The sequence below is a fragment of the Anabrus simplex genome, chromosome 6 (assembly GCF_040414725.1).
Source record: "Anabrus simplex isolate iqAnaSimp1 chromosome 6, ASM4041472v1, whole genome shotgun sequence".
Classification (NCBI taxonomy): Eukaryota; Metazoa; Arthropoda; class Insecta; order Orthoptera; family Tettigoniidae; genus Anabrus; species Anabrus simplex.
Genome location: NC_090270.1, coordinates 38,457,688 through 38,484,936, shown reverse-complemented (window position 1 = coordinate 38,484,936; position 27,249 = coordinate 38,457,688). Strand labels below are relative to the sequence as shown.

The 27,249-nt window shown below is 38.8% G+C and overlaps 1 protein-coding gene across 1 annotated transcript in view; it reads left to right on the top strand.

Moving 5' to 3' along the window:
• Positions 1 to 27,249, top strand: part of LOC136875848 (abnormal spindle-like microcephaly-associated protein homolog) — a 277,845-nt gene that overhangs the window by 126,086 nt on the left and 124,510 nt on the right. The window contains exon 7 of the mRNA XM_068228216.1: positions 13,376 to 13,716. Coding sequence (XP_068084317.1) covers positions 13,376 to 13,716 — 341 coding nt within the window. The remainder of the gene's footprint in view (positions 1 to 13,375; positions 13,717 to 27,249) is intronic.

Below are 27,249 nucleotides of genomic sequence, written 5' to 3'. Positions count from 1 at the left end.
AGCAAACAAAACCATAAAAAACTCAATAGATTTCTGCAACATTACTAAAAATATAAGAATAGAACACTTCTACAAGCTAGCAACATATGATATAACAAACATGTATCCCAATATACCCACACAAAAAACTATCACTATCATAGAATCCAACCTTTATAACCACAGTAAGCTAAGCAAATTGGAAATAGATGAATTTATTAAACTTTTACAATTCGCTATCAATAACAATTATTTCAAGTTCCATGACACTATCTATCAACAAAAAGGATTACCCATGGGATCACCAATATCAGGCATAATAGCTGATATATATATGGATTACTTAGAACACCAAGAAATTAAAAAAATAGAAAATATCATCTATTGGTGCAGGTTTGTCGATGATGCATTTATAATCATGGACAATAGACATACTAATGAAAACATAATCCTAGAACAACTAAATAGAATAGATCCCCACATTAAATTTACCATGGACACTGAACACAACAATACTATTAACTACTTAGATATATCCATAACCAGACATAACAATCACCTAACATACAATATATATAGAAAACCTACCCACACATCAAATACAATAAAGATAGACTCCACCCACCCACATGCTCATAAAAGAGCTGCATACTATAGTATGATTCATAGAGCTTACAACATTCCACTTTCAAAGGAAAATCTAAATAAAGAACTAAACACAATCCATGAAATAGCAAAACAAAACGGATATAAAAGAGAAATGATAAACCGGATCATCAATAAAGTCAAAAACCAACCTAAAACCAAGCTAACCAGAATCACTAAAAATAAAAAAGAATATGCACTGTTTACCTACAACAATAACCATATACATCCCATAACAAATATCTTCAAAAAACAAGGCCTAAAAATAGCATATAAAACGGCACGCAATAACACCAACATACTATACAATTCCAAATCAGTTAATAACATAAATAAATACAATCACTCAGGAGTCTATCGCCTAAAATGCAACGACTGCCGAGCCAGCTATATAGGACTTACCGGTAGAAGTTTTTTAATACGATATAATGAACATGTAAACGCCGTCAAACACAGACATTTCTCAGCTATGGGTCAGCATATTGACGATCAAAAACATAATTTCACGGACATTAAGAACGACATGCAAATCCTTAACATGAATCCAAAAAGTCCCTTGCTCAGTATAATAGAAGAATTTTACATAAATTTAGACAAATACGTGAATCCAAACTCCAACCTAAATGAAAGTATAGACAGAAACAATATTCTTTTCCATGCAGTAATTCCCTTATTAAAAGATTTCTATATCAAAAGAATAAGTAAACAAAAATCGATATGTTCAAATCAACCGCCCCAAAACCCTCTCCCCTCCAACCCCACTCCCATCACTAACACTCCACCCACCCCCCCAAACCTCCCCTCTACCGCCGCTAACTACAATCTCAGAGCTACACGTATCAGATCCCAACAGGCAGCTACAAAGAACGCATGGTTCCAACATTTTACGTAAGTAAAACGACATACGATTCACTATTACACTTTATATCCACAACATTATCACACTATTATTTCTATTTCCAGACACTCCACCTTGTTTTTTACAACATATAAGCTCCCAGGACAAATCAACGTGCACCAAGACGCATAACTTTCAACATATTTGACTAATGCCACCAACTATAAACATCGCGACTACGGAAGAAAACATGCTCCATTAACTTTTCTAATAACTCCAACATCTGTAGCTGCCAATAATATCTCCAGACAAATAAACAGCATTACCTGATCTGCAGCGGATCATTATAATACCAATTGTCTTTACATATAATATTTTTATGGATCCATTTTGTTGGAACACTATATATACAAACCTCATTTATTCCTAATCAGTGTACATGTTGTACCGCACATAAACAACATCAATGTAATGTATTTTTAACTAGACATGTGTGGCATACATACCACTGTTTTTGACTATATGCCCATTTTAACAACATTTTAATGTCTGCATTAGCAAATATTTTTATTCAAATTTTAACTTCATACTAAGTTTCAATCAGAAGTAATGGGCCTTACAAACTGAATTTAGCTTCTAGGATGTATGCAAGTAAAGTGTTGCATTGATACCTCAATCAGAAATGTTCAAGCCAGTGTTCTGTACTTTCATGTGACTAATCAATAGCCAATTGTGTACATAGTTGAACTTGCCACTGTTGAGTTACACAAACATATGTGTGTTCCATATTATATAACCTAGAAATTGGATGGTAGTAGCAGTAAGGTGATATGTGTCTTCATGAACGATGCACACTAGTCATGCATTAGACATACCAACATTAATGATCAGTCTAAATTAGTCCAAACTTTTACCACTATATGTGATGTTTTTATGAACAATACAATTTTTATTGCATGTCAACTGAGGATGACCCCCTAGGGGTCGAAACTAGTCTTGACTATTTGACTATATTTACTTGCTTAATGTAAAATAAATTTGTATTGATAAGGTGGAGATTTGTATATATATTGTTTTTCTGTGGCTTAATAGTCGAGTGTCGAGGCCTTCAGTTCAATGTCTCCTGGGTTTGAATCGTGGTTAGGTTTAGAATTTAACCATGTCTAGATATTGGTTTTTTTGGATAGAATTGAAGCTAAGGTCATTAAAGCTGATAAGATAATTATAAATAATGTGACAGTGAATATAATTCAGATTATTTTGAACTATCCAATCTTTTTGATTGGAAGTTAAACCCAGGGACTAGATGTTGGTGTGTGTCCCAATACACATTCCTTTTCATATACATCCAACAGATCACATTATCAACCACTACAGATTTGTTCCATGTTTTAGTATGCTCCATAATACATAAAGCACCCAGTTCTCTAATATTTGTTGCCATCGAGTCATTTCTGTGAATTAGATCACTTATTCAAGTACCGTATACACGTGAATAATCCGCACCATTAAATCATTTGCGCACCCTAATTTTTGGAGAGAATCAAAAAGAAAAATGGCTTTCTTTTATTTAAAAGGAATTAATCCAACATAATGATGTACTCCGAAATGAAACAAAATGTAAATTTGTTTTAAGAAACTCATAATCTTCACATGCTGCTTGATAGATTACCTGTTGGATCAGAATTGTCATGCAGTTTTCTTACTTTCCTCGATATTTATAATTTGATAATTTCGCCTATGTATTATGAGTGTGCATTTAGGTATTAGCTGTATCGGAATCAGTGTTCTCCATAGGACTTTCCCGTTTTTACAGACCGCCCGACTAACATAACCTAAATGTGTACTAGTTTACACAATATTAATACATGGGTCACTGGGTGCTCCAAATTAAAATGTAAAGACTGTAAAACGACTTATTTATATGATAAATTTTCATTACTGTCAGCATAATTGCATCAATTACATCGGAGTTTAAATGTTAGGTTGACTATCGCGCAGTGTCGTGCGTGAGGGTGTATCGATTAACGTGGAGTCGCATGCCAGCTCGATTCCTCATGACTATACAAACCTGTACAGCATTCCACAGCAAGAGTGATAAGTCCCGGTGTTAGGTGATTATGAACAAGCAGTAGAATACAAGAAATTCAAAATGTTATCTTTTTTGTGTGAAAAGACCACTAAGAGTTAGTTTGCAGTCAATGTTTACCTGTCTGATATTGCTGTTAATGTCCCGAGGCGAATACAAGAAAATATTTTCCCATGTATTTTTTATGTAGTATTCCCCGCCTGGAAACTCATTCCTGCTACCCGGCTGACGAACATTCCTGGCGAGAACGCTGGGAATGTAATATATCCAGTATTACAATTTTTTTAAAGCTGTTTTCTTTTTTTTTTTTTTTCCTCCACCATTCGGGAATAAAAATTTCTCAGACATCGTAATTTCTTCCTGCTGCACGGTTCCCAGTGTTCATTAACCGTAGGCATTTTGTAGCTATTGAGTGATTATGAGGAATTTTATTCATTACTTAATACTTGGTCACAATTCACTTTTAACGTGCTGCTGACAGTACAGACCAAGGCAGAATATAGCTATAGTAAAACAGGATCCATAATTTGAGGCAAGGCCATACCAACCTTATTTCAATTAAGTAGTCAATACGGACCAATATAGACCATTAATACGGTCAAATTTATAGATTGAGTTATTCTTCGCTAAATTGAGAAAGAAATATGATAGCAGTATTCACGTATAGTCAAAACTGGTTAGGATTTTTTTGTGGGGGCCGAAAAATGTCATAAAGAGGAAACATAAAAAATTAAACAAATTTTGCTGCTAAATTTAAGGTTAGGTTTGAACTAAACATGATTACGATGAAAATAAACATGTGTTTACAATTATAATTAATGAAATAATGAAATACAGTAGAAGCCCGTTATAGCGAGAATTCATAACGGCGAAAAATTTACTCTCTATAACGGATTGTCATTATATCCGATTTTGTATAAAAGTCGAAAAACCCTTCATGCACTTTAAAATCGGTATGAAACGGCAATCAGTTTGTTCAGAACTTGCTTTTCTGCAGATGATATCCACACTACGGCTTACTTGTTTGTTATTTTTCGTAATCTGATACTACGTGAAAGTGTGTGTTTAATTTCATTCTGAAAAAATGAAGTACCGTATTTCTCAGAATCAAAGATGAACTCCACTTTTTCCTTCAAAAACTTTAGATCAGGCTCAAAAAGAAGTTTGTAAAGTCATATGAATACCTCATTGCACAGTAGGCCTACGCATTTTTTTAGACTGCTTTTAGACGCCAAACATTGACTTTCGTCACGCCGTTTTATTTTTATTTTTATTTTTTTTGCGGCTGCACAATTATTCTTTATTATCGCGGGATTAAGGGCCATTAACTTAACATTGGCATCATAATACTGAAGATATATCTTTGAAAATTTTACGGCAAGACCTATTCCATGCGTCTCTACAATACAAGGATCCATCAGAAAGTTATTCTTGCTGTCTATACAACTGTTACTTTTACGCAGCGTCATATATTACCGGCTACCGCTACACGCACGTCTTGCTTGTCGGGTTCAGCCAAATTGAGCGGCTAGCGATGTATAGCCCTAATCGTGAACGTAGAAAGTCAACGAATGAGTTTATTGCGCCACGGTATGGCCATTTCGCCCTTGCGTTTTTCGTGCACATACCTCACAATTTCATCTTCCACTTCTTTAAAGCGTCCTTGTTGCGGACCACTGAATGCATTTTTTGTACAGTACGAATTTTTTTTTCTCTTTGTCTTCACGCTAACGCCAAATGTTGGCTTTAGTTAGGCCTATGCCGTATTTTCTTGTGGCTGCACGATTATTCTACGTTTCAGAGTGTTTAATAAACATTAACTTAAAAACTGGCATCATAATATCGACTAGAACCCGTTGAAAATTTGCCGGAAGTAACTTTTCCGCCTATCTTTACAATATGACTATCCATCACGAAAATATTCCTGTTGTCTGTAAACCTTAATTTTAGTAAGCGTCAAGTACAATAGGCGCGTTATGACTCTGCCACTGAGTAGCCATGGCTTTTCTAAGAATTCGAAGGGTTGCATGTTTTGATGCTATTCTGCAGTATTGAGAAATACACAGGCACTGCACAACTGGTTGTCGCGGCTAGTGATGTGTAGTAAAGAGGCGGTCGTTTATTGTCAACGAGTTCAGTGCACGTGTGAAAAGAAGCAGTGGGGTATCCGTTAACTTACTGTTAGGCCGCGAATGCAACAACCCTTAAGTTTTCGCATGAGATTCTGAGAGAAAAAAAAAACAAGTCTTGTATTCGGGGAAATACAGTATCACTCCAGAGATTTCTGTGGCAAACACCTCAGCTTTCTTCTTCAAACAGCGTCACCTACCTAACCGTATATTTAGCCTATACATATTTGAAAACATATTTGAAACGCATGTATAGAAATAACCTCGCGAAAAATTTACATGTAAATAGCCGTAACAGACGCAAGAAGATACGAAATATCCTCTGAAATCAGTGATGTACTCTGCCATATCTTGAGGTGTACCACATTCTTACTTAATTTCCGTATATAACATTAAAATTAAGATATTGTTTACTTCAGTCTTTATTTTTAACTAGTTAACAAGTGCTATCGGCCAGATTATTTATGCACTTATTACAAAAACATGTTATCCTCTTTCATTTCGAATTTTCTTGACAGAACAGCTGTCGACGGATATTACTAATCGACTCCTACATCGCCTTCGAATGCCGATGAGATAAATCGCTAGTGCACATAGCGAGGAAATGATGCCGAATGTAATCGATCGCATGCAATATCATCGCTGGGGTGCATAAATATCAGTAACGGAAAAAATCACGTGTGCTTAATCGCTCGTAATAAGGGATGCCCCAGTGATAGGGTTCTCGCTGTAACCGAAGGACGGTACAGTTTAATATAGGAATTTTGAAGGGTCAAAGTCGTCGCTATAACAGAGTTCTAGTTATATGCCGTACTTGCTGTAACAGACTTCTACTGTAATACATTTTAAGAACACCAACATCATAAAACATAAAGGAAAAAAGGTCTTAGAAACGCAAATTATACACGTCACCGCCGTCTCTAACAATTATCTGGGCGATTTGCACAAGTTTCATGTGTGGTTTAGTATCTGATTTCTGAGTAAACTATAGTTTTTCATCATCTGTAAACTGTCTAGCTTTCTTCTCCACAACTGAATGTCCTGCAAACCACTATGTGTTAGTAGGCCTAGGCCTAATTTGTGTACGTTGTTACTAATTCACTTAGGAACATAAACTTAGACGCCAACGTGTCAGCTGTATACGCAAGTATAGTAGGCCTAATTTACGTACGTTGCTACACACATAAGTACAGTAGGCCTAGGCCTAATTTACGTACGTTGCTACACACAAGTACAGTAGGCCTAGGTCTAATATATGTACGTTGTTACAAAAGTCACTCGGGCCTCTTGCAGACGGCGCAGGAGTTAAACGCGCCCGTGCGTATGCGCCGGTGTACGGTACCCGCTTCAGACTTACACACACACACACACAGCGGGTTGAGTGGTGAAAAACTCTCCGCGCTTTCCAGCGCATCCTTTTCAACACTGTTTTAATTGTGGGTGATAAATATGGACCATCATAGTCTTCATTTACCTTTTAAACTTAAGAAAATTCAAAAATATTTCAAGAATGCTGTGTCCTTCAAATTTCGTTGGAGAAAGACATGGTTACAATTTTGACGATACTCTCTCAACAACGGGTCTGAAATATTCCGCCAGTAGCGGCGGTTAGAGGGGGAGAGTGGGGGCGGCAGTCACCACCCCACTTCATGGGGAAATTTTTTTCTTTCCATTTTAGCCACTTGACGTTTTTAAGTTTCAGCAGACTGAAGAACTTGAGTTATTTAAAAAATCACCTGAAATTAGGAATTATATTTTAAAAAAAAAGGAATTTGTGCAATCCCTATTTTTCCAGATGATTCCTTCCTTCAATTTCTTTAATTCTTAAGACAAATACCTAACTGAAATACTCTCAAAGTCATTGGTTGTTGGTTGCGGCTAATGGATTCATACAGCGCAATAGCGTGTAGCACATGCTGCAAGGAAGGTGTAGTAAGGGTATATCTTTTGCCAAGGACACGAATGCAGGTACGATTCACCCTCTTACTGCGCGTATTCGTCATTGTTAGTCTCGGTCAGTAAATGTCTGTAGTTCTATCTACTGCCTGTAACTTTGTTAATGTGTAGTCAAATACTAAGATATTTTAATTGTATAATCATGCTGAACTTCTATTTAACTGTAATACATGTGTAATTGTTGTCCCTTTCGTGAAAGTTTAATTGTATAGTACTATCATTGTTGGTAGGCTCAACCTTTACGTCTCTACCGAAATTCGCTTAGAGTGCATTAAAAAACTAACCATTCTGTAGCTATATTTCTTCAATTTTTATGCCATCCCCCTCCCCCTCTGCTATAGCCCTTAAACTCAGGTAGTTTTTGCTGTCTATAAATTTTTGTCCCCCCTCAACTTCTAACTCCGAATCGCCGCTACTGTATGACTTTCCCTAACAGGAGACCACTGGTATTTCCAACATTAAAATTAAGTTCTCAATGTCTATTTCGGGTTCCATAAAAACCGCTGCAAATCACACAAGAAACGAAAAAAGCAGATGAATGACTTTTAAATTGAAATGAGAAAGAAAATGACAAATATTGAATGAGTGAGAGTGGGCCTAGTTTTATCGTCTAAACCCATTTCTAGTTTCTTATAGGTACACTATAGGGCTCTGATACAGGTCGCAGTACTGATGTCGCGAGCACGATTGATCCGCTGTGTATGATGACATGCATAAAAACTGTCAAATAACAAGTGTCGGTGTGGGACTGTGACTCGCCACGGACTGTCTGCTCAAACATTTCTCCTGCGTGCTGTTACTCTCCACCTCCGCATTATCCGAAAAGTTCTGTTTGAACAACAGTTCTTGGTTTAGGCCTTAGTGGACTGGCGGCTAAATGCGGAAGCCGGTCTAACCCGCGCCATCTGAAAGAGGCTTCACGAATGTCAGACGCACAGAGAATAAGACTGGCTTGGGACTGACTCTGACTGCCTGCAGCTGTAGGCTAACACGCAACAGTGCTCCGGGGCCAGGAAATTGGGTTCTATACCAAATCCCTACCCAGGCCAGTTGTCGCTGGCTTGTTGTGCGCGCAATGTGGCTGGGAACGCTAATTTAAATTTCTTATGGTGGAAGTTACAAACGTACTAAAGAGTGACGTTAATGTGCTATCCAGGTTTCTTTAGCATGTATTTGTTAGGACACTTCCTGGAACTTCCGAATAATGGCATAATTGTTACCTCTACCACAGTGGTAACACCAAACAAGGCACAAACACAGTTAAAAGGGGGAGGTAAGAGTACAATACACAATATAAGAAAACACTACACACTCGGAAAAACAGTAGCTAGCATTACGCGGATCTCCAACAAACAAGTACGTAACTATCAGTAGGGCCAACTAGTGAACAACAAACCGGGAAGATGAAAAGGCTGGGAACCTATCAAAGGCATGGACATGGCTTAGATAGCGGATTCGGAAATAAATCACCGTGATCCTTAGATTTTAAAAATATTATTTACAAGATAATTACAAATACATTCCAAGTTATGAGCTATAAGTTCAGTAATATACATAGGTTATTTCGTAGCAGTGTAAATTCAAATTTCAAATCAACTATACATCTAGTTACCAATATAGTTGTACAATGCAATATATAGTGATGTGAAAAAGGTTATCCAAAACTTGGCGTACCTCAAGTGATACAGAACTACCAGAGGCAACCCCCAAGGAAAATGTTAAACTACAATATACATATTTTAGTGAAACAAGAAATGGGAATGCCTCGGAAACGAACAGGTAAGTCCAGCTGAAAAACTAAGGCGTCATAAGTAACTAATTTGGTGAATCTAGGCGAGGTTAGGGCAGACTCCTGTATGAAAAGCAAATCGGAACATTACGGAAATTTTAGCAGGAACGGAATTCTCGAGTGCTTACCCGAGGAGTGTGCCATCCGGGAAGCCGGGGGACGTCAACCAGATAGGCTGCTCGCAGACAGATAAACCGAGACCGACAGAATTCAGGATACAGAATTAATTCGAACACTGCCTCGCTCACTATATATAGGAATTACTGGCCTTGGAGGCAGCCAATCAGCGTGCACGAGTTCCCTATCGCCACATAGACTCGCCAATCACAACCTTACTTTCGATTGCGAACTTTGACTAACATTCTAGAATACGCATGATCGCGAAAGTCGTATTTTTCCAGAATAGACAGAACACACTTTCTAGAACACATACCAACAAAGTAACACACCCTGTACAAAAGTTATGTAACTTTCTGGATCTTTCCAGGAACTATAGACAGAATTCTACTATTTACAAATGCCTATGTTACAACATTATACAGTACAGGTTAGGTCAATAAAAATAAAACATCATATCACATTTTACAAACAGTCTTCAAAAAAAATACATTCCACACACATTACATATTTCACTTGTAACAATAATAACCAGGGAAACGCGCTAGAGGAACGTCTTAACCAGTTTCAACTGTATATGGTATGTAGTACATAACAACAATCGGTATGTAGTTGTCTTTTATTGGATTATTTGTCTATACCAGCGGCCACTAAATTAGGTGGGTGACGGAAACTGCGCTGCCGTCAGATATGGGAACAACGAAGCGATGTATGGAAGTCTTTTACCTCTAAGCAAGATTTGCCCTCTGAAATGGTGTTAAGACATTTTTTTTGCCAGTTGCTACATAAACTTGAAAAGTAATTTTTTTTACCTTCTTAATTTGATGGCTGCAGCTTTAATGTAATCAGTGTCTTTAGTGTACAACCTTCTTAAATTATGATCTTCAGTATATTCTAATATATTTTCTTCATAATTTATCATTAGGCACTGTCAATGTATAAAAACAGAAACAAAAAAAAAGAAAAAAACACACCAACTGTTGAAACTGTGAAAAATACAAGCTTAATATTTTGTAATGTTCTACCATGGACTGGAAGGTATTAAGGTATATTTCAAAGAAAACAGAGGAAGGAAATTTTGGTGAACGAAATGTGCTAAAAACAAAAGGGATATATGGAGATGGTATTTGAATGGCAATAATCACATACATTTAACATGTTCTGTATTGTCGAGTATTGGGAAAAAATATATACAAATTTACGTTGGGCAATGGTAAATTCAAAAATAGGCATAGCCTGCTGCTGTAAGGAATCATTTTTCAGCCATGGTCAGATGAGCTATCTCTGTGAAATAGCTTGCCATCATTCCATGCAGTTTGGCATGTAGCTAGCAAATGGATTATTGCAAGGCAGATGTTAGCAGCTATGTGGGCCCAGCAAGAAGTGGATATGTTTTCCTTCCGGAAAGACTGAACTCTTATACACTTAAGTTGAATGTTTACGGTAAAGCACATTCTGAATCCAAGGCTACTGCCAAATTGTTTGAGAAAAGGTTTCTTTAACGCTTCATAAGTGAACATTGATTACTACAACATATCAGCAATTGTTATAAATCACTGTTCATGAAGTTGGTTTAACTACAGCTGAACAACTCTATGGTGAGGTTGTAACATACACAAACTGGAGAAGCTGCTGCCCATCTTTGCACATATTTTCCTATTGGCCTTGAACATTCATCTTGCATAGACTGTGGTTGACAAGTTCAATGATCCCTACCTGTGCAGATAGATGTCGATAATGTCAGGACAATGATCTAAATGTTAAGGAATAGATTTTGGATAATACTGCAAAGAGTCAGAAACCCCCATCCCCCACCTCTCCCAAGGGTTGATATCAGGAAACTCATTTCAACAAATGAACTTCATTTTTGGTGCGTATTGACTTATAATTTTAACAATTTATGAATATCGTTGTAAAATTCCATATGTGTGTTACCTCAACTTTGGTTTACAATTTAAAGGTAGAAAAAACTTGTACAAAAGAAACTTGATAGACTTGAACTAATGAGACACTTCCAGATATGGAATATACTTCTAACTCAGCACCAGAGAAACAGGTTGCTGTCCACCCAGTTGTTGTTGAAGTAGAGTATCTGCTTTTCTCTCAAAAGTTATGAATTTAGTTAAAAATCTAGAATCCAGCCATTCCACTAAGATTTAATGCTTCTGTACAAATTTCTTCCTGTTGGCCGTGCAGTTAGGGTTGCGCAGCTGTGAGCTTGCATTCGGCAGATAGGGTTCGAACCCCACTGTTGGCAGCCCTGAAGATAGTTTTTTGTGGTTTCCAGTTTCCACACTAGGCAAATGCTGGGGCTGTACCTTAAGGCCATAGTTGATTCCTTCCCACTCCTAGCCATTTCCTGAAATTGTAAAAATATTCCTAGTTTGTGTAAAATGAGCCAAAGAGATTTTGCTCCCTGTGGGAAGTCTATTTTCTCTTTCACCAGACCTAATAATTTATCAATACTCAGAACAGTTTTCTTTATTTTGTAAAATTCTTGGACTGTAGGGTTTCCCTTCAGGTCCTCTTAGAAGAGGCAGGGCATAGTGTGGGTGTATGCTATCATCCCCGAAGCCTTGGAGTTTTCAAAATACCATCTGGAATTCAAGCTGCTGCTTCTTACTACTCTTAGTTCTTTAGTTTTGTCACACTGATTTGCAGGTCTTACGGCAGCTGTTCTCTCTCAAAGTTGTCTGTGGTAACATTTCTGGAACTTAGTCTAGGCAGACTCTTTCCAGGTGTGTACAGAGGAAACCTTGAACCTCCATCATGATACTTTGTTTGGCGCCTGATAACTTTGTCGATACTGAAACATCAGAGTATTCTGATGCTGACTGTTGAATGAAAGAGTGGAAGTTGACTCTTTTCATCACGTGAGCCAATAGCAGCCTGTGGAGCAATCTACCGCTGATCCCTCCCTGCAGTCTACTAGGACAGACTTTCTCCTGCAGAGGTTTCCTCTTGAACAGCGGACAGTACGTAATGAAAGTTACCAAAACTACAAATTCCAATCATTTGTGTGTTATACATTTTTATAGCATGGGGTGTGATACTACACATTCATGAATTTATACTTATAATGCGAAGTCTGCCAACACCGAATATTGCTGACATAGAAATATTGTTCATCATGATAGTTATTGTTGGGTACAAAACAATGTATCAGTCCATCTAGATCAAAGATAATTAAAACAATCAAACTGAGAAGGGAAACATGAAGAAAAATGAGAGAATCGACGAATGAAGGGGAGTAGGAAATGAGACTCCTTTGACCTCGGACTCTCTAATATCACCGAGCCAGAAGAAAAGTAACTGCAGTGACCTACAATGCCATAAGCCCATAAAACTCAACAATACTGGGCGAGTTGGCCGTGCGGTTAGAGGCACGCGGCTGTGAGCTTGCGTCCGGGAGTTATTGGGTTTGAATCCCACTGTCATCAGCCCTGAAGTTGGTTTTCTGTGGTTTCCCATTTTCACACCAGGCAAATGCTGGGGCTGTACTGTACCTTAAGGCCACGGCCGTTTCCTTCAAACTCCTAGACCTTCCCTATCCCATCGTCGCCATAAGACCTATCTGTTTCGGTTAGACTTAAGGCCACTAGCAGAGAAGAAGAAAAACTCGATAACAAAAGTGACTGTTGTTAATAGTTTTGCTCTATTCCGCTGCCACTCTTCTTCACTAGATGGCATTACCACTACAAATGTATAAAAGCAACCCATCAATGATTTAGTTCTACAGATTTTGTCTATAAAATAATTTGGTGATTTACTGAACATATAGTCTATATCATGTCAAAATCAAGAATTTCTTAAGTTGTTTTGTTTGTTTGCAGGTCTAAAGCAAAGCGTCCTGAAACTGTTGCTTTGTTACAATCCTCTATGGTTGAGAATAGGCTTGGAGACTATTTATGGTAAGACAGTCCCCATGCAATCAAATTCGGATGCTGTCAGCTTGGTTGCCTTCATTGCAAACTACTTTCTGTCGGACCCATACCTTGTTCAGCAGTATTCTGTTAAAGGTGTGCTTCATACATTCAAACCTGGTTTTGGAGCTGCCATGAAGAAGTTCATTCTGAAGAAATTTCTGTTCCTGGTATACTTTTTGGACTATGCTAAGGAGAAGAAACTGATTAGTCATGACCCATGCCTGTTCTGCAAGGATGCTATGTACAAGGTGAGCTTTGACTTCTGGAGTGTGTTATTGGGACTCAGAATAATAGTTGAAGTGAATTTTATACTGCTTGGTTAGTAGGGTTACAAATTCTGAAAAAGAAAATTACCTACACCTGCCTCTCAAATTTCCAGTTATACAAGTAGCCGTTTTGGATAGTTCAGTACAGCGTTTGAAGTTGAAGTAAAAATGTGTAAATTCACTAAACAGAACGATAGGTATGCATGGAGAAAAATGATAAACGACTCGGTATTTGAAATATTACTAGGGCTACTTCCATTGATTGTAATTCTTTCTTTATACTCCATAAAAATTTCTTTACTTAGATGAAAAGTAAATTGTAATTTAATTTTTGAAATGTTGTAGAAGGTGACTAAAAGTGACATCTCAGAAATTCTTAAACGAGTAGATGAAATTTATTTAGGAAGCCCCTTTTCATTCTCAGTAAATCAGTAAAATTCTATTTATGCAAACTTTAACATTTTCACTTGCACAGTTTCTTTGAATAATGGGACGCATACATGACTTTGTTCATCAGTCCATAAAGTGGCATTGAAAACTTGTTCAATAAAGGAATTTTTAATGGTTTGCAAAGTTTAGCTGAATAGATTATTAGAGAAAATATTTCACCCACTTTTCAGCACTTGTAAGATTAGTGTGTTGAATTGAAGAGAATGTCCTGCCTGCTTCTCGTAGTTGCAAAGAGAACCACAGTCCGTTTCTTGAAGTCCGAAATTACCTGCAATTTGCCTTTACAAATGCAACTTTTCTTTGTACATTAAACGGTATTGAATTACACTTGGGTGTTCATTGTTAGTCATCAGTTCATGGACTGGTTTGATGCTGCTCTCCATGCAAGCCGATCCTGTGCTAACCTTTTCATTTCTACGTAACTGCTGCATTCTGCATTTGCTCTAATCTGCTTGTCATATTCACACCTTGGTGTATCCTTACCTTCTTACTGCCTAGCCCTCCCTCAAAAAACAACTGCACAAGTCCTGGGTATCTTAAGATGTGCCCTATCATTCTATGTCTTCTTGCCAAATTTAGCCAAATGCCACGCTCCAGACGAAAGTCTTCAAAAACGTCTTTCTAATTCCTATATTAATATTCAAAGTGAGCAAATTTAATTTCTTAAGAAAGGCCTTCTTTGCTTCTGCTAGTCTGCATTTAATGTCCTTATTTTACTACCCAAGTAACAATATTAATCTACTTCCTTTAAGTCTGCAACACGTGATTTTGTTTGACTGCACTCCTTTCTTTTGTTTTGGACTTATTTATCATCATCTTGTACTCCTTACCTAGGACTCTGACCATACCATTCAGAAATTTCTCCAGATCTTTTGCAGTCTCAGATAAAATATTAGCAAATCTCAGGGTTTTGATTTCCTCTCTTCGATTGTGATTCCTTTCCCAAATTCCTCTTTGATTTCCTTTATTGCACGTTCTATATAAACATTGAAAGGGGGTGGGGGCAAACTACAACCTTGCCTTACTCCTTTCTGGATTGCTGCTTCTTTTTCAATGCTCTCGATTTGTATGACTGCAGAGTGATTTTTATACAGATTGTAGATAATTCTTCCTTGTCAGTATCTGATCCCGATCATCTTCAGAATCTCAAATAGCTTGGTCCAATCAACATTATCGAATGCCTTTTCTAGATCTACAAATGCCATGCATGTGGGCTTGGCCTTCGTTATTTGATCCTCTAAGATCAGAAGTTAAGTCAGGGTTGCTTCAAATGTTCCTACATTTTAACTGAAGCCAAATTTATTTTCTCCCAACTCGGTTTCAACTTTGTCTTTCCATTATTCTGTAAATAATATGTGTTAGAAGTTTGCAGGCATGTGATACTAAACTAATGCTGTGGCAGTTTTCACGCTTGTCAGCACCGGCTTTCTGGGGAATAGGTATAGCAACATTCTGCCGAAAATCGGATGGCACTTCTCCTGTCTCGTACATCTTGCACACTAAATGGAATAACCTCGCCATGCTGGTTTCTCCTATGGCAGTCGGTAATTCAGAGGGAATGTCAATTCCAGGTGCCTTGTTCCTACTTGTCTCTCAAAGCTCTGTCGAATTCTGACCTCAAAATTGGGTCTCCAATTTCATCAGCATCAACAGTCTCTTCTTGTTCCAGAACCGTTATCATCTACACCTTTACTTGATTCAACTGTTGGATATGTTTCTGCCATCTTTCTGCTTTGTCTTCATTTCCTAGAAGTGGTTTTCCGTCTGAGCTCTTAATATTCATATGCCTAGTTTTCCTTTCTCCACAGATTTCCTTTAGTTTTCTATATGCAGCATCTACCTTTCCTGCAAACATACAACCTTCAACATCCTTGCACTTCTCCTTTGGCCATTCTTCCTTAGCTGTCGTGCACTTTCTATCTACTTCATTCTTCAATCATGCGTTCTTTTTCTGCCCTCTTCAGTTTTTACATTCTTGTACTTTCGTCGTTCGTTAGGTGCAGTATCTCCTGAGTTATCCATAGATTCTTAGTTGATCTTTCCTTTCTTCCTAGCATTTCTTCTGCAGTCCTAGAGACCTCATTCTTCACGACTGTCCAGTCTTCCTCTATTGTGCTTCCTTCAGCCTTTTCACTTAGTCCTTTTGCAACATGTTCCTTGAAACAGTCCCTCACTCTTTTCTTTCAACATGTCTAGATCCCATCTCCTTGCATTCCTTCCTTCCTTTCTTCAATTTCTTCAACTTTAGAGGCATTTTATGACCAAGTTGTGCTTCAGGGAAAGGTTTGCAATCTAACACTTGGTTTCTGAATCTCTGCCTAATCATAATGAAGGCTATTTGATACCTTTGAGTGTCTTTCAGGTTCTATCCATGTATACAGCTGCGTCGTTCGTGATGTTTGAACGAAGTATTAGCCAGGACTGAATTATGATCGGTGCAGAATTCAACCAGATGAGTTCCTCTTTCCTTTGTTCCAGTTCGAATTCTCGTACTACTTTATTACCTTCTCTTCCTTGGCCTACCACTGCATTCATCTCCCATCACAATTAGATTCTCATTACTTTTTACATATTGTATTAAATCTTCAATCTCTTCATATATTCTTTTGATTTAGTCATCTGCTCAATTAGTCGGCATATGGACCTGCAGTATTATAGTGGACATTGGTTTGGTGTCTATTTTGAAAATAATAATCCTTTCACTATGCTGGTCGTAGCAGCTTATCCGCTGCCATATTTTCTTATTCATTATTAAACCAACTCGTGCATTTCCCCTGTTTGATTTTGTGTTGATAATCCTGTGATCGTCAGGCCAAAAATCCTGCTCTTCCTGCCAACATACTTCACTTATACCAACTACATCTAACTTTATTCTATCCATCTCCCTTTTCAGATTCTCTAACCCACCATGATGATTCAAACTTCTAACATTCCACGCTCTGATTTGCAGAATGTCAGTATCAATCTTCCTGGTGATTGCCCCCTCTCGTATAGTCCTCACCCGGAGATCCGAATGCGGGACTATTTTACCTCTGGAACATTTTACCTGGGAGGAAGCAATCATCAGTACAAGATTCCTACAGAGAGAGAGTTGCTTGTCCTCGGGAGTTAGTTACAGCTGTCGTTTTCCGTTACTTTCGGCGATGTAGTGGTATCTACTCAGCTATGCCATGTTGAATATTATTAAAAGGCCATATCAGTCGATCATCTAGACTGCTTTACTCGCAACTCCCGAAACGCTGCTACCCCCCCCCCCCCCCTGCGATGAACCATTCATTAGTCTGGTCTCTCGACAATGTGGTATTCTACGAATACTTCAGGCTGGGGGACTATAAGGGTTTCTAATGCACTTAATCTTCTAAGATGATAACACAATTTAAAGGTGGCTTAATGCCAAAATCTACTATATTGAATTACTATTATTTGCACTGTACCAGAAATATACATGTATATAAAACTTTGTTAAACTGAGGTTTCGATCTTGCCTTAGGGAACTCCCTAAACTATACACTTCGTCGCAATAAGACCTATCTGTGTCGGTGCGACGTAAAGCAAAAAACAAACTATACACTTACACCTAGCTAAAGAGCCTTTGGTTCCCTTTTTATATTTGATATACTAGTTGATACTTATCTTCCAGGAGAATTATGTCTTCTACGACGCCTTCTTTCTTGATGCTTTACTATCACTGTCAAACACTAGCACTCGCTGGTTCACTGGTTTCCCCTCACTGGTACCCAAGAGGATGCAGTTCTGTGATTTCTAAGTATTACTGTTCCTTGTGACTCCCTTAGTATTGACCTCAAATGACGTACTGGAAACTACTGCTTCCGTGGTTTCTTCCTCCCAACTAACCGATCCAATCTCGTCCAGTTCGTGCTCCCCCTCTAGTCTTAAGTAGAGATGCTCTTCACTTCTGATCTGTGACCTCCCGTGAACCACCTTCGTAAGGAGTAGCGACTATCATCTGGACTCATCCACAGACCTTCACTTGTCAGTAATGAACAACCAAAGTCTCTAACAGATACTCCCTTAAGTAAAGACTTTACTCACCGCAATGAGTCTTGACTCCCTATCTAATTACTTCTACGGTTCCCTGGACGTATATCCTTACTTGATGGTTTCCCTTCGTGCCAGAGACTTTATTAGTCCACTTACGGATATTCTCTACCTAAATGCTTTATTGTTTGAGTATATATGATTTCCCGGCATATCCTCCCAGAATAACGATTACCAGTTGCTGGTAATTCAGACTCCAAGCTCTTACTTGAAACTGTTCACGACTTGACCGGATTACTGTCCCACTGAGCTTCCTTTGCTCCAGGTTCCTTCCCAACTACTTCTGACTGAGACTTCCCAGACTGACCTGCCGACTACTGACTATTGTTCCCTTCTGTTCCTCCTTAAGTCAATTCCGTATTCTCCTGTTACCAGGCCCTGCAGACTTTGAACCCTACGTACTTCTGATTTGTTGTGTTCCTATTGGACAGCGGTATCCTTTCCCTGAGGAAACGGTAAATCTTCTCAATTGTTCTGGACGGGTGAATATCGGAAATTTCTCTTGGTTACGTGCGTTTCTGAGCGTCGCCTATCTGCCCCTTGACCATGTAAACATCGTGATAAGGAAGCCGCAGCATCCTGTGTAATGCCAAACATTTCAACGTGCCTGTAAGGTTCCTACCGATCTGAACTGCATCTTCTTAAACAATTTGCAATGTATGCTTCAATAACATTTTCATATATATATAGATATAAAAAAATTATTTTTCCTTGACTCTATGATTCTTAATTCTACCTCGCTCCGGTATGATGAAGTCGCGGTTAGAGTTGTGATCGAACCGCTCGCCCATCGAGTACTGATTGCGGACGGCGCCGCGTTAGTGACACGACAACAAATACCCATCTGATATGGTTGCACCTGCGGCTCGGCTATCTGCTTCATTAGAACATGCAAGCCTCCCTACTGCGGCAAGGTCACATGGTTCGCAGGATAAGTGCGTTTCATTTCGATAAAATACTGGTCATGTATAGAGCTGTTAGAAAGTCTGTACCAGCCACTGGTCTTGATCATAAAAGCAATAATATTTCCAGACCTGCCAGTAAAATACTGGCCACTTGGCAACCATATTGGTTAGTGAGGTGAGGCTTCACTTATGTTGCTTTTATAATTTAGTGGAATGTTTTCTAACCTCGATGTGTTCTGTTAATTTTAAAATTCTTGATTATATGTGGGAATTTTTCTTTATCATGATTTAAACTCCATGCTTGCTAATAAATTAAGGATTTTGATCTATGCACAGTGCTTTATCGCATTACTTACACATATATCTGGACGCTTCGTGCTGCTAAGTTCGGTAAGGAACTCTTGTCTGGTTCCATTTTCATGAAATACAAATGCTTTTTTTCAAAAGCATTAAACGAGGAAAAGCCACTAGAATGACCTGGCTGTGTTACAGATATCCACTGGTGGTAGAGTTGGAGCCATTTATTGTCAAAAGTAAGAACCTACAGGAAAGCAGAAATATTCAGTATAAAGAAGAATAATAGAGTGCATTTGGGGTATGAAATTATGCACAAATCAATAAGTGAAATTCTTAATTATACTCTGGATTGTATGGACTGATGAGTCATTTGCTATGGAACAAAGTAGAAGACCGTATAGTCAGTCACTTAACGCCAAGTGTTGGGCGGCAGTAAATAACTCGCCTCTCTAAAGGGACCAACGGCTTCAGGCGGAGGAGTCCTTTCAGTATTGGTGCAGCTCCCTCAGTTGAGGAAATGGCATCAAAATCTGGGAGGCAGTGTGGTTTCCAAGGTTTGGGGCAGCCTCATAGGAACCTGACAGACAGGTTTGAAATGTCTGTGGGTGTGGCGAGCCCACTGAACTTACAGCTTATGTGAAGCGTAAGAGTGGATTAGGACAAAGAGCTAAGCAGTATGCCAGAAAGGATGCGTATCTTTTGTCTCTAAGGAGGTGCAAGAAGTGGATTGAGCTGTGATCTACTGCGCGACCCAGGACCTGCCTCGATATAGATGACTGAAGAAGACGACTCAGACCAGGCAAGTTGGCCGTGCAGTTAGCGGTTCGCAGCTGTGAGCTTGCATCCAGGAGGTACCTTATTTAATCACGTATTAGACCACCTCCTGGCTTTTTGAGGGGAAAAAAAAAATCTTGTATATAAGCCCCCAGCCCGCAACCTAATTAGTAAGAGAAGGATGATTCCACTTTGAAGTGGGTACAAGTCTTATTGCAGCTCTGACATCACACAAATTTGCGTATAGTTGTGTCCATTCGACCCGTGCAATGAAAACATGCGTCGAAGTCATGCGGTGCATCTGTGTTTCGTAGTTGAGAAATGTCTGCCCAACCTGTGCGTTGCAAGCATGCATCGGTCATGCTATCTATGTTTTGTAGTTAACAGTGTCTGCTAACGTAATCGTTAGCACCAATTAGCTACTGTTCTTGGGAGTCTGAGTTCAATTCCCAGTACCGTACCGCCAGAGGAATGGCAGGAAGGTTGATATGCAGTAAAAATAGTCCATGTAACTCCTCTCCATTGGGGGCTTGTCTAAAAAGAGCTGCACCACCTTGGGACGAGGAAAAGAGTTTAGTGGAGAAATATTCACGGTTGTTGCTGTTAATATAGCAGGCGAGATCATTAACAAAGTGATCATTTAATATCGTGTAACTCAAGCCAATATAAGTATATATGGTTTTACTTGCCAGCGTTGGAACTTCGAAATTACTACGTCCTAAGTGGGAAAACTTGTCGGTGAGGAACGCACTAACGAGGTTTCACTGTATTTTTTAAAAGGTTAAAAAAGATGGGACCTCGAATGCTCTAGATTGCAGTACATGGCGGACGAGATGGCAGTGACGATGTCGCTTGGTATGAATACACACTGGTAGCAGGGAACTTGGCAACACAAGACTACAATTCACATGAAAGCACTGGTCAGTGGCCTTTTACACAAATGAACTTTGCAACTTTTCAACTTTTCAATTCTTGCAAAATGCAAAGTCTTTCTGTTCCACCATGATCTAGGGCACGGATGGCGAACCTATGCCGTGCGTGTCACTAGGTGACGCGGAAACATGATTTCAGTGGCATACCACAGTACATACATACGTCTTGTATTATAGAGGGTACAGATCTCGTGAACTGTATAGTCAGTGTTTCAGGTTTAAGAAATAAATACCAAAAATCTAAATTCTAGTTCCATTCGGAAGAGTATGATGGCAACACTAGTAGGTACGGAAATTGAGATAAATGTCGGATGCGGCCGGCGATCCATTTGCTCACCCACATCAGTCAATTAGTGAAGTTAGACCTTTTTCTGGTTGCCAGTAGCGCGTAATATTTCTTGGTGTGTAACATTACTGTTTTGAATTTTGTAAGACGAATAGTTGCGAAGAGATTATCCCAATTTCGATATTTGGAGAAACTATCGCACTTAATTTCAAACCTTCATATTGCACAAATGAGTGATATTAAGGTCAATTTTTTTGAGTGGTTATAAATGGAGTTGACTGAATTTCAAGAAAGCAGTACATGGGTGAAGAAATTCGTACAAGTTAGTGAAGCGTTGGTGAAATTCGAATGTGCTGTTGATGGTGAATTCTCTCGCAAAGCCGGAGAACTTAATACTTGTACAGTGGAACAGCCTCGCACAAATATTTTCTGCCATGAAGAAACTTGCTAAAGCGGTACATACATTGTTGGCGTCGTTATACGTCTGCAGGTAGCTATTTTCTACAATGAACGTTGTGAAGTCAACAGTTAGAAACCGTCTTGGTTCAGACTTAAGTGCTTCTTAACAAGAAGTTATGAACCTAACATAAATGACGTGGCTACTAAGATTCAGCAACAAGTTTCAAACTAAAGTTATTTCACTCAAAGCCCTTCGGCAATATTAGTATTTTTGATTTTTATATCTCACAATACTTAATGACCAAGTGTGTTACAATGGGCGCTTATGTTAGGTATTCTTAAAATTTGCATATTTAAAAATTTATTTTTGTCATAATGTCAAATACGACCAAGGAGCATGCTTTCAAATGTATTATTTTACAATATAATATATATGTAATATATTATGAAATATCATTTGGATTTATGGGTGGAAGTCGGGGGTTGGGAGAAGGGGCGAGGGTTGTAGTAGCCATTCCAGAGGAAAATAACAAGTGGCACAGTATACAGTTGATAATAAACCATTACTTAAAATGGCACACTATTTGGAAAAGGTTCGCCATCGCTGATCTAGGGTGTAGTTTTAAATTTCTTCGCAAAGTAAAAAGTCTTTGCGAATGAGTCATCCGATCGAGTTTATTCCACGAGCAAACCGTATAGGTCTAATACTATAAGATTTTAATGCTTTACTTTTCGCGGCGAACTTGACGGTATAATTGTGGTACCATTTAAGTTTTTATCATGGGGAAAGAAAGCTTCGTATTACAAGAAGCTGGCTGTGCTGGAAGTTGTCAAGGAGAAACGTGACATCCTTTTTGACAACTTTAAAGATAACCTCTCAAATGACACATCAATGTTAACGAGAGTAGGCTACCGTCAACACATCCACTCACAGAAGGAAATTCACCCTTCATTAGAAATTCCATCGCTATTTTGTGTGGATTATCAGGCCAACGTACTGTTAGAATATATTACATTTACTAGAACATCTACATCTTTGGTAACAGTTCTGCAAATAATTGATTTTGATGTCCCATGCATTGGTGCTACTCCTTGCAGCTGGGCACCATTTACTAACCAATGTATATAAGCATATATGAATTTGTTCTTTTTCGGAAAGGAATTGACTTCTTTTTGTTGCACGTTTCAATAAATGACCGATCATTTCAAGAATAGTCAACCTGTGTTGGGGTAATACGAAATCACTCGCTAAAGTCCATTGAAGAGAGGTTATGAAAATTAATCTAGTCTTTGTACGTTCCCTTATTGGATTCTTCATCACTGTCCTCACTTGATGCTAACAAAAGCTCACGTCGTAACGTGTTTATATCACTAAACAAAATTCTACGCTGTGAAACTAGTGTACATACTTGTTAATTAACAGACAAAAAGGGAATCATCTCTTTGCAAAATTGATGAAAACTTTTCACTTCATAACTTTGTACTTTGCATTTCTCTACCAATGGAGGAACATAACAGGCTTGAAAAGTGAAAAGTGTTTGACCGAGATGAAACTGTATTGTTTCCGATCTAACCTTACCTCTGGTGGTCGCATTTGATAACCACATAATAAAGTACTTTCGGAGGACCACTTAAATGTTATTAAAAAAATACAGTTTGTAAAACATAAGGAGCACACAAGTCACTTTTTAATTCAGTTATACATGAACTAAAAACACACTAGTACTATAAATACTTCTTGTACATATACAATTATATATTTACACATGAGGTACGCACTGACACTAAAAAACACTAGAAATATTCTTTACACTTGAAAGGACGTAACTGTTATTGTGTCAATGGTTTGGCTGTATTTGAAAAATGTTAGCACTGTTGTGCAATTGCATTATTTTATGAGACCGTTGTCTCCACATGTTACTCGCGGCATGTCTGACGCGCTTCTTCTTGCGTCCCTAGCCAGTCACTCGCGCCAGAAAACAGTCCCGGAAGCGAGGTGCTGCCCTCTATTCACAACTTCATTAATAAATACGTTTTATAAATGAAATGCTACCGGGCGAGTTGGCCGTGCGCGTAGAGGCGCGCGGCTGTGAAGTTGCATCCGGGAGATAGTAGGTTCGAATCCCACTATCGGCAGCCCTGAAGATGGTTTTCCGTGGTTTCCCATTTTCACACCAGGCAAATGCTGGGGCTGTACCTTAATTAAGGCCACGGCCACTTCCTTCCAATTCCTAGGCCTTTCCTATCCCATCGTCGCCATAAGACCTATCTGTGTCGGTGCGACGTAAAGCCCCTAGCAAAAAAAAAAATGAAATGCTATGATAATGTAGATTTTAAAAAACACAAATAAATGACATAATTTCTAGATATAATTGTTAATGCGATATGTGCAGTAACATACTGTTCCACTTAAAATGTGCTCACATTTTATATTTACAAATTAAATGCAATAACAATGAAATTAAATACCCTGAAAATAAAACAAGTAATGCATTGAGTTCTGTCTCAAAAAAAAAAAAAAAAAACCTGTCAAGGCAAAGATAAATACATATGCACAAATACACAAGAAAATACTGATGACGCACTACACTGAGGTCGTTAGTCAATTGGGAGTGGGCATAATTTGCACACAGGTCTCCTATAAACTTCTGAGGGTGTACGGACATCGACTCTCACCAACCCGTCCTTGCCTGGGAATGTTTGCTCAGTGATGCCTAATCTCCAGTCCAATGGTGGAATGTTGTCATCCTTAATTAGTACAACAGTTCCTGTAGATACACTGGGCTGTGCTGACCTCCATCTCATGCGCTGCTGCAAGCTGCCCAGATAGTCGGATGACCACCTGTTCCAAAAATGTCCCTTCATCTTTTGAAGATGATTCCACCTGGAAAGCCTTGAAGTATTTGATAAGGTTAGGTCTGGTCCAGGTATGGCCATCATGGGTTCTCCTATCAGGAAATGCCCTGGTGAAAGATAGGTGGTGTCATTTGGGTCATTGTTCAGGAGAGTGATTGGACGTGAATTTGAAGTGGATTTAAAATGTGACAGAAGAGTAGTCATTTCTTCGAATGTCAAGTGAGTGTGCTTGGTAACTCTAGTAAGATGAAATTTCATAGATTTCACCCCAGCTTCCCAAAGATCTCCGAAATATGGTGGTCGTGGAGGAATGAATTTCCAGGTAAATCCTTCTTGGATTCCAGCATTATCAATCTCACGTTGGTGTTGCTCTGATTGGAATAATTCGTGAAGTTCTTGAAGTTGATTTCTGACTCCGATGAATGATGAACCATTGTCACTGAAGTTGAAGTACCTTTCCTCTCCGGGCTATCATTCTCCTTAAGGCAGCAATGAAGGCTTCAGTGGTTAAATTGCTTACAAGTTCCAAGTGAATGGCCTTGGTGGCTAAGCAGACAAAAAGTGCAACGTAACATTTTACTCTCGTGTTACAACGTAGAGAACCTTGTTTAATGAAGAAGGGTCCCGCAAAGTCTACACCGCTATATAGGAAAGGACGAGTGGGCTTAACTCTTTCAACAGGCAGCTGGCCTATCAACTGCAATGAGCTCTCGGCCTTGAACCTGAAACATGTCACACATTTGCGAATGACACCTTAGACAGTTGTCTTGGCGTGAGGAATCCAATACTTCATTCTAAGTGATGCAACTAGTAGCTGTGTGCTAGCATGTAGTAATCTTAAGTGTTCATCACGAATAATTAAAATTGTGACATGGTGATGTGCTGGTAATATAAACTGATGTTTCTGGTCATATGCTGCGTCTGAATTACGTAATCGCCCGCCCACTCTGAGACATTACAAGAAAAGGAGCGAGAGATTTTAACTGACTTCTCTTGTCAACTTTTTTCAGTTGAAGGTATTGAATTTCCTTCTGAAATTCCTGGTGTTGAATATATAGTACACAGCGAAGTAGTGCATTGTTGCATTCTTCCGTCCTTGGATTTCCTGTAATCTTCGCATAAGCATGCTGTACATTATAGATGAATCTTTTACAGTACGCAAAGATACGTTTCATTCTTGATAACAAGGAAAAGCTTGTTGTGGATGTCTTCATTATTGCAGCTGTTGATTGCACATGTAGTGGGTTTGGCTTCAAGTGCTTCTGAGGTACATTCTGCAGTACTGATTGGCCATAATTCTTCAGGCTGTCACAACCAGGACGGTCCATGCCACCAGAGGTTGTGTAATTTTAATGCTTGATGCTCGCTTCCTCGCGACAATGTCAGCTGGATTCTGTTGTGTAGATACAGGATGCCATGTGTAGTTTTCAGCCGTGTCCTGGATTTCAGAGACCCAGTTGGCGACGAATGTTTTCCACCTTGTCGACGGTGACGAAATTCATTGTAAGGCAATTGTAGTCTGTCCACGCATGAATACAATATCCAGGTTGAGACTCGTGAACATTCGCTTATGTAATCTTGCTAACAGGAGAGCGCCGCACAATTCTAAGCGTGGAATTGACAATTGTTTAAGTGGAGCGACTCTTGATTTAGAGCATATCAAATTGCATGAAATAAGCCCTTGTTCATCTGTGGTACGAATGTATACGCACGCCCCGTAAGCACGTTCTGAAGCATCACAGAAACCATGTAATTAACAATTTACAACTTTAGTCTTACTTAAAATGTACCTGTCGATTTTTATATCATTAAGTTCTGGTAATTGCGAGTAAATTGCATTCCAAGTGTTAAGAAGCTGACTTGGCAGGTCTTGGTCCCATTTTAATTGAAAAGTCCAGAGTTGTTGCATAAAGACCTTGCATGAGAGAATAACTGGACCTAATAAGCCCAAAGGGTCAAAAATTGCAGCAATAGTTGAGAGTACACTTCTCTTGGTTGCATGGGACACCCTTTTAACAGTTATGTCGAATTGAAATTGGTCTGTAGAAGGATGCCAGAGTATTCCCAATGTTCTTACTGTGTCTGCATTGTCCAGTTGAAGTGGTGGTTTGGTTTCTCTATTTTCTTCTGGTATTTTTGACATGACCTTACTGCTGTTAGAACACAATTTCTTAAGTTCAAATCCTCCTTAACAGTAATGCCTCTAATTCTTGCTGTAAGCAAATGGCTTCTGATTCAGTACTGGCTCCGGTTAAGAGGTCATCAACATAAAAATCCTTTCTAAGGACAGCTGTTGCTTGTGGAAATTCCTTCGACTCTTCATCAGCTAACTGTTTCAAACATCTCACAGCGAGAAAGGGAGCACTTGCTGTTCCGTAAGTAACTGTCGTGAGTTCATAACACTGGAGTGGTTCGGTGCTAGTGTTTCTCCATGGTATTCGTTGTAGTTTCATGTCCTCGTCAACTTGTATTTGTCGATACATTTTGGTAATATCTGCGACAAGAGCAATCTTGATGATTTTCACCATATTGGTCCGTATTGACTTATATTCAAATT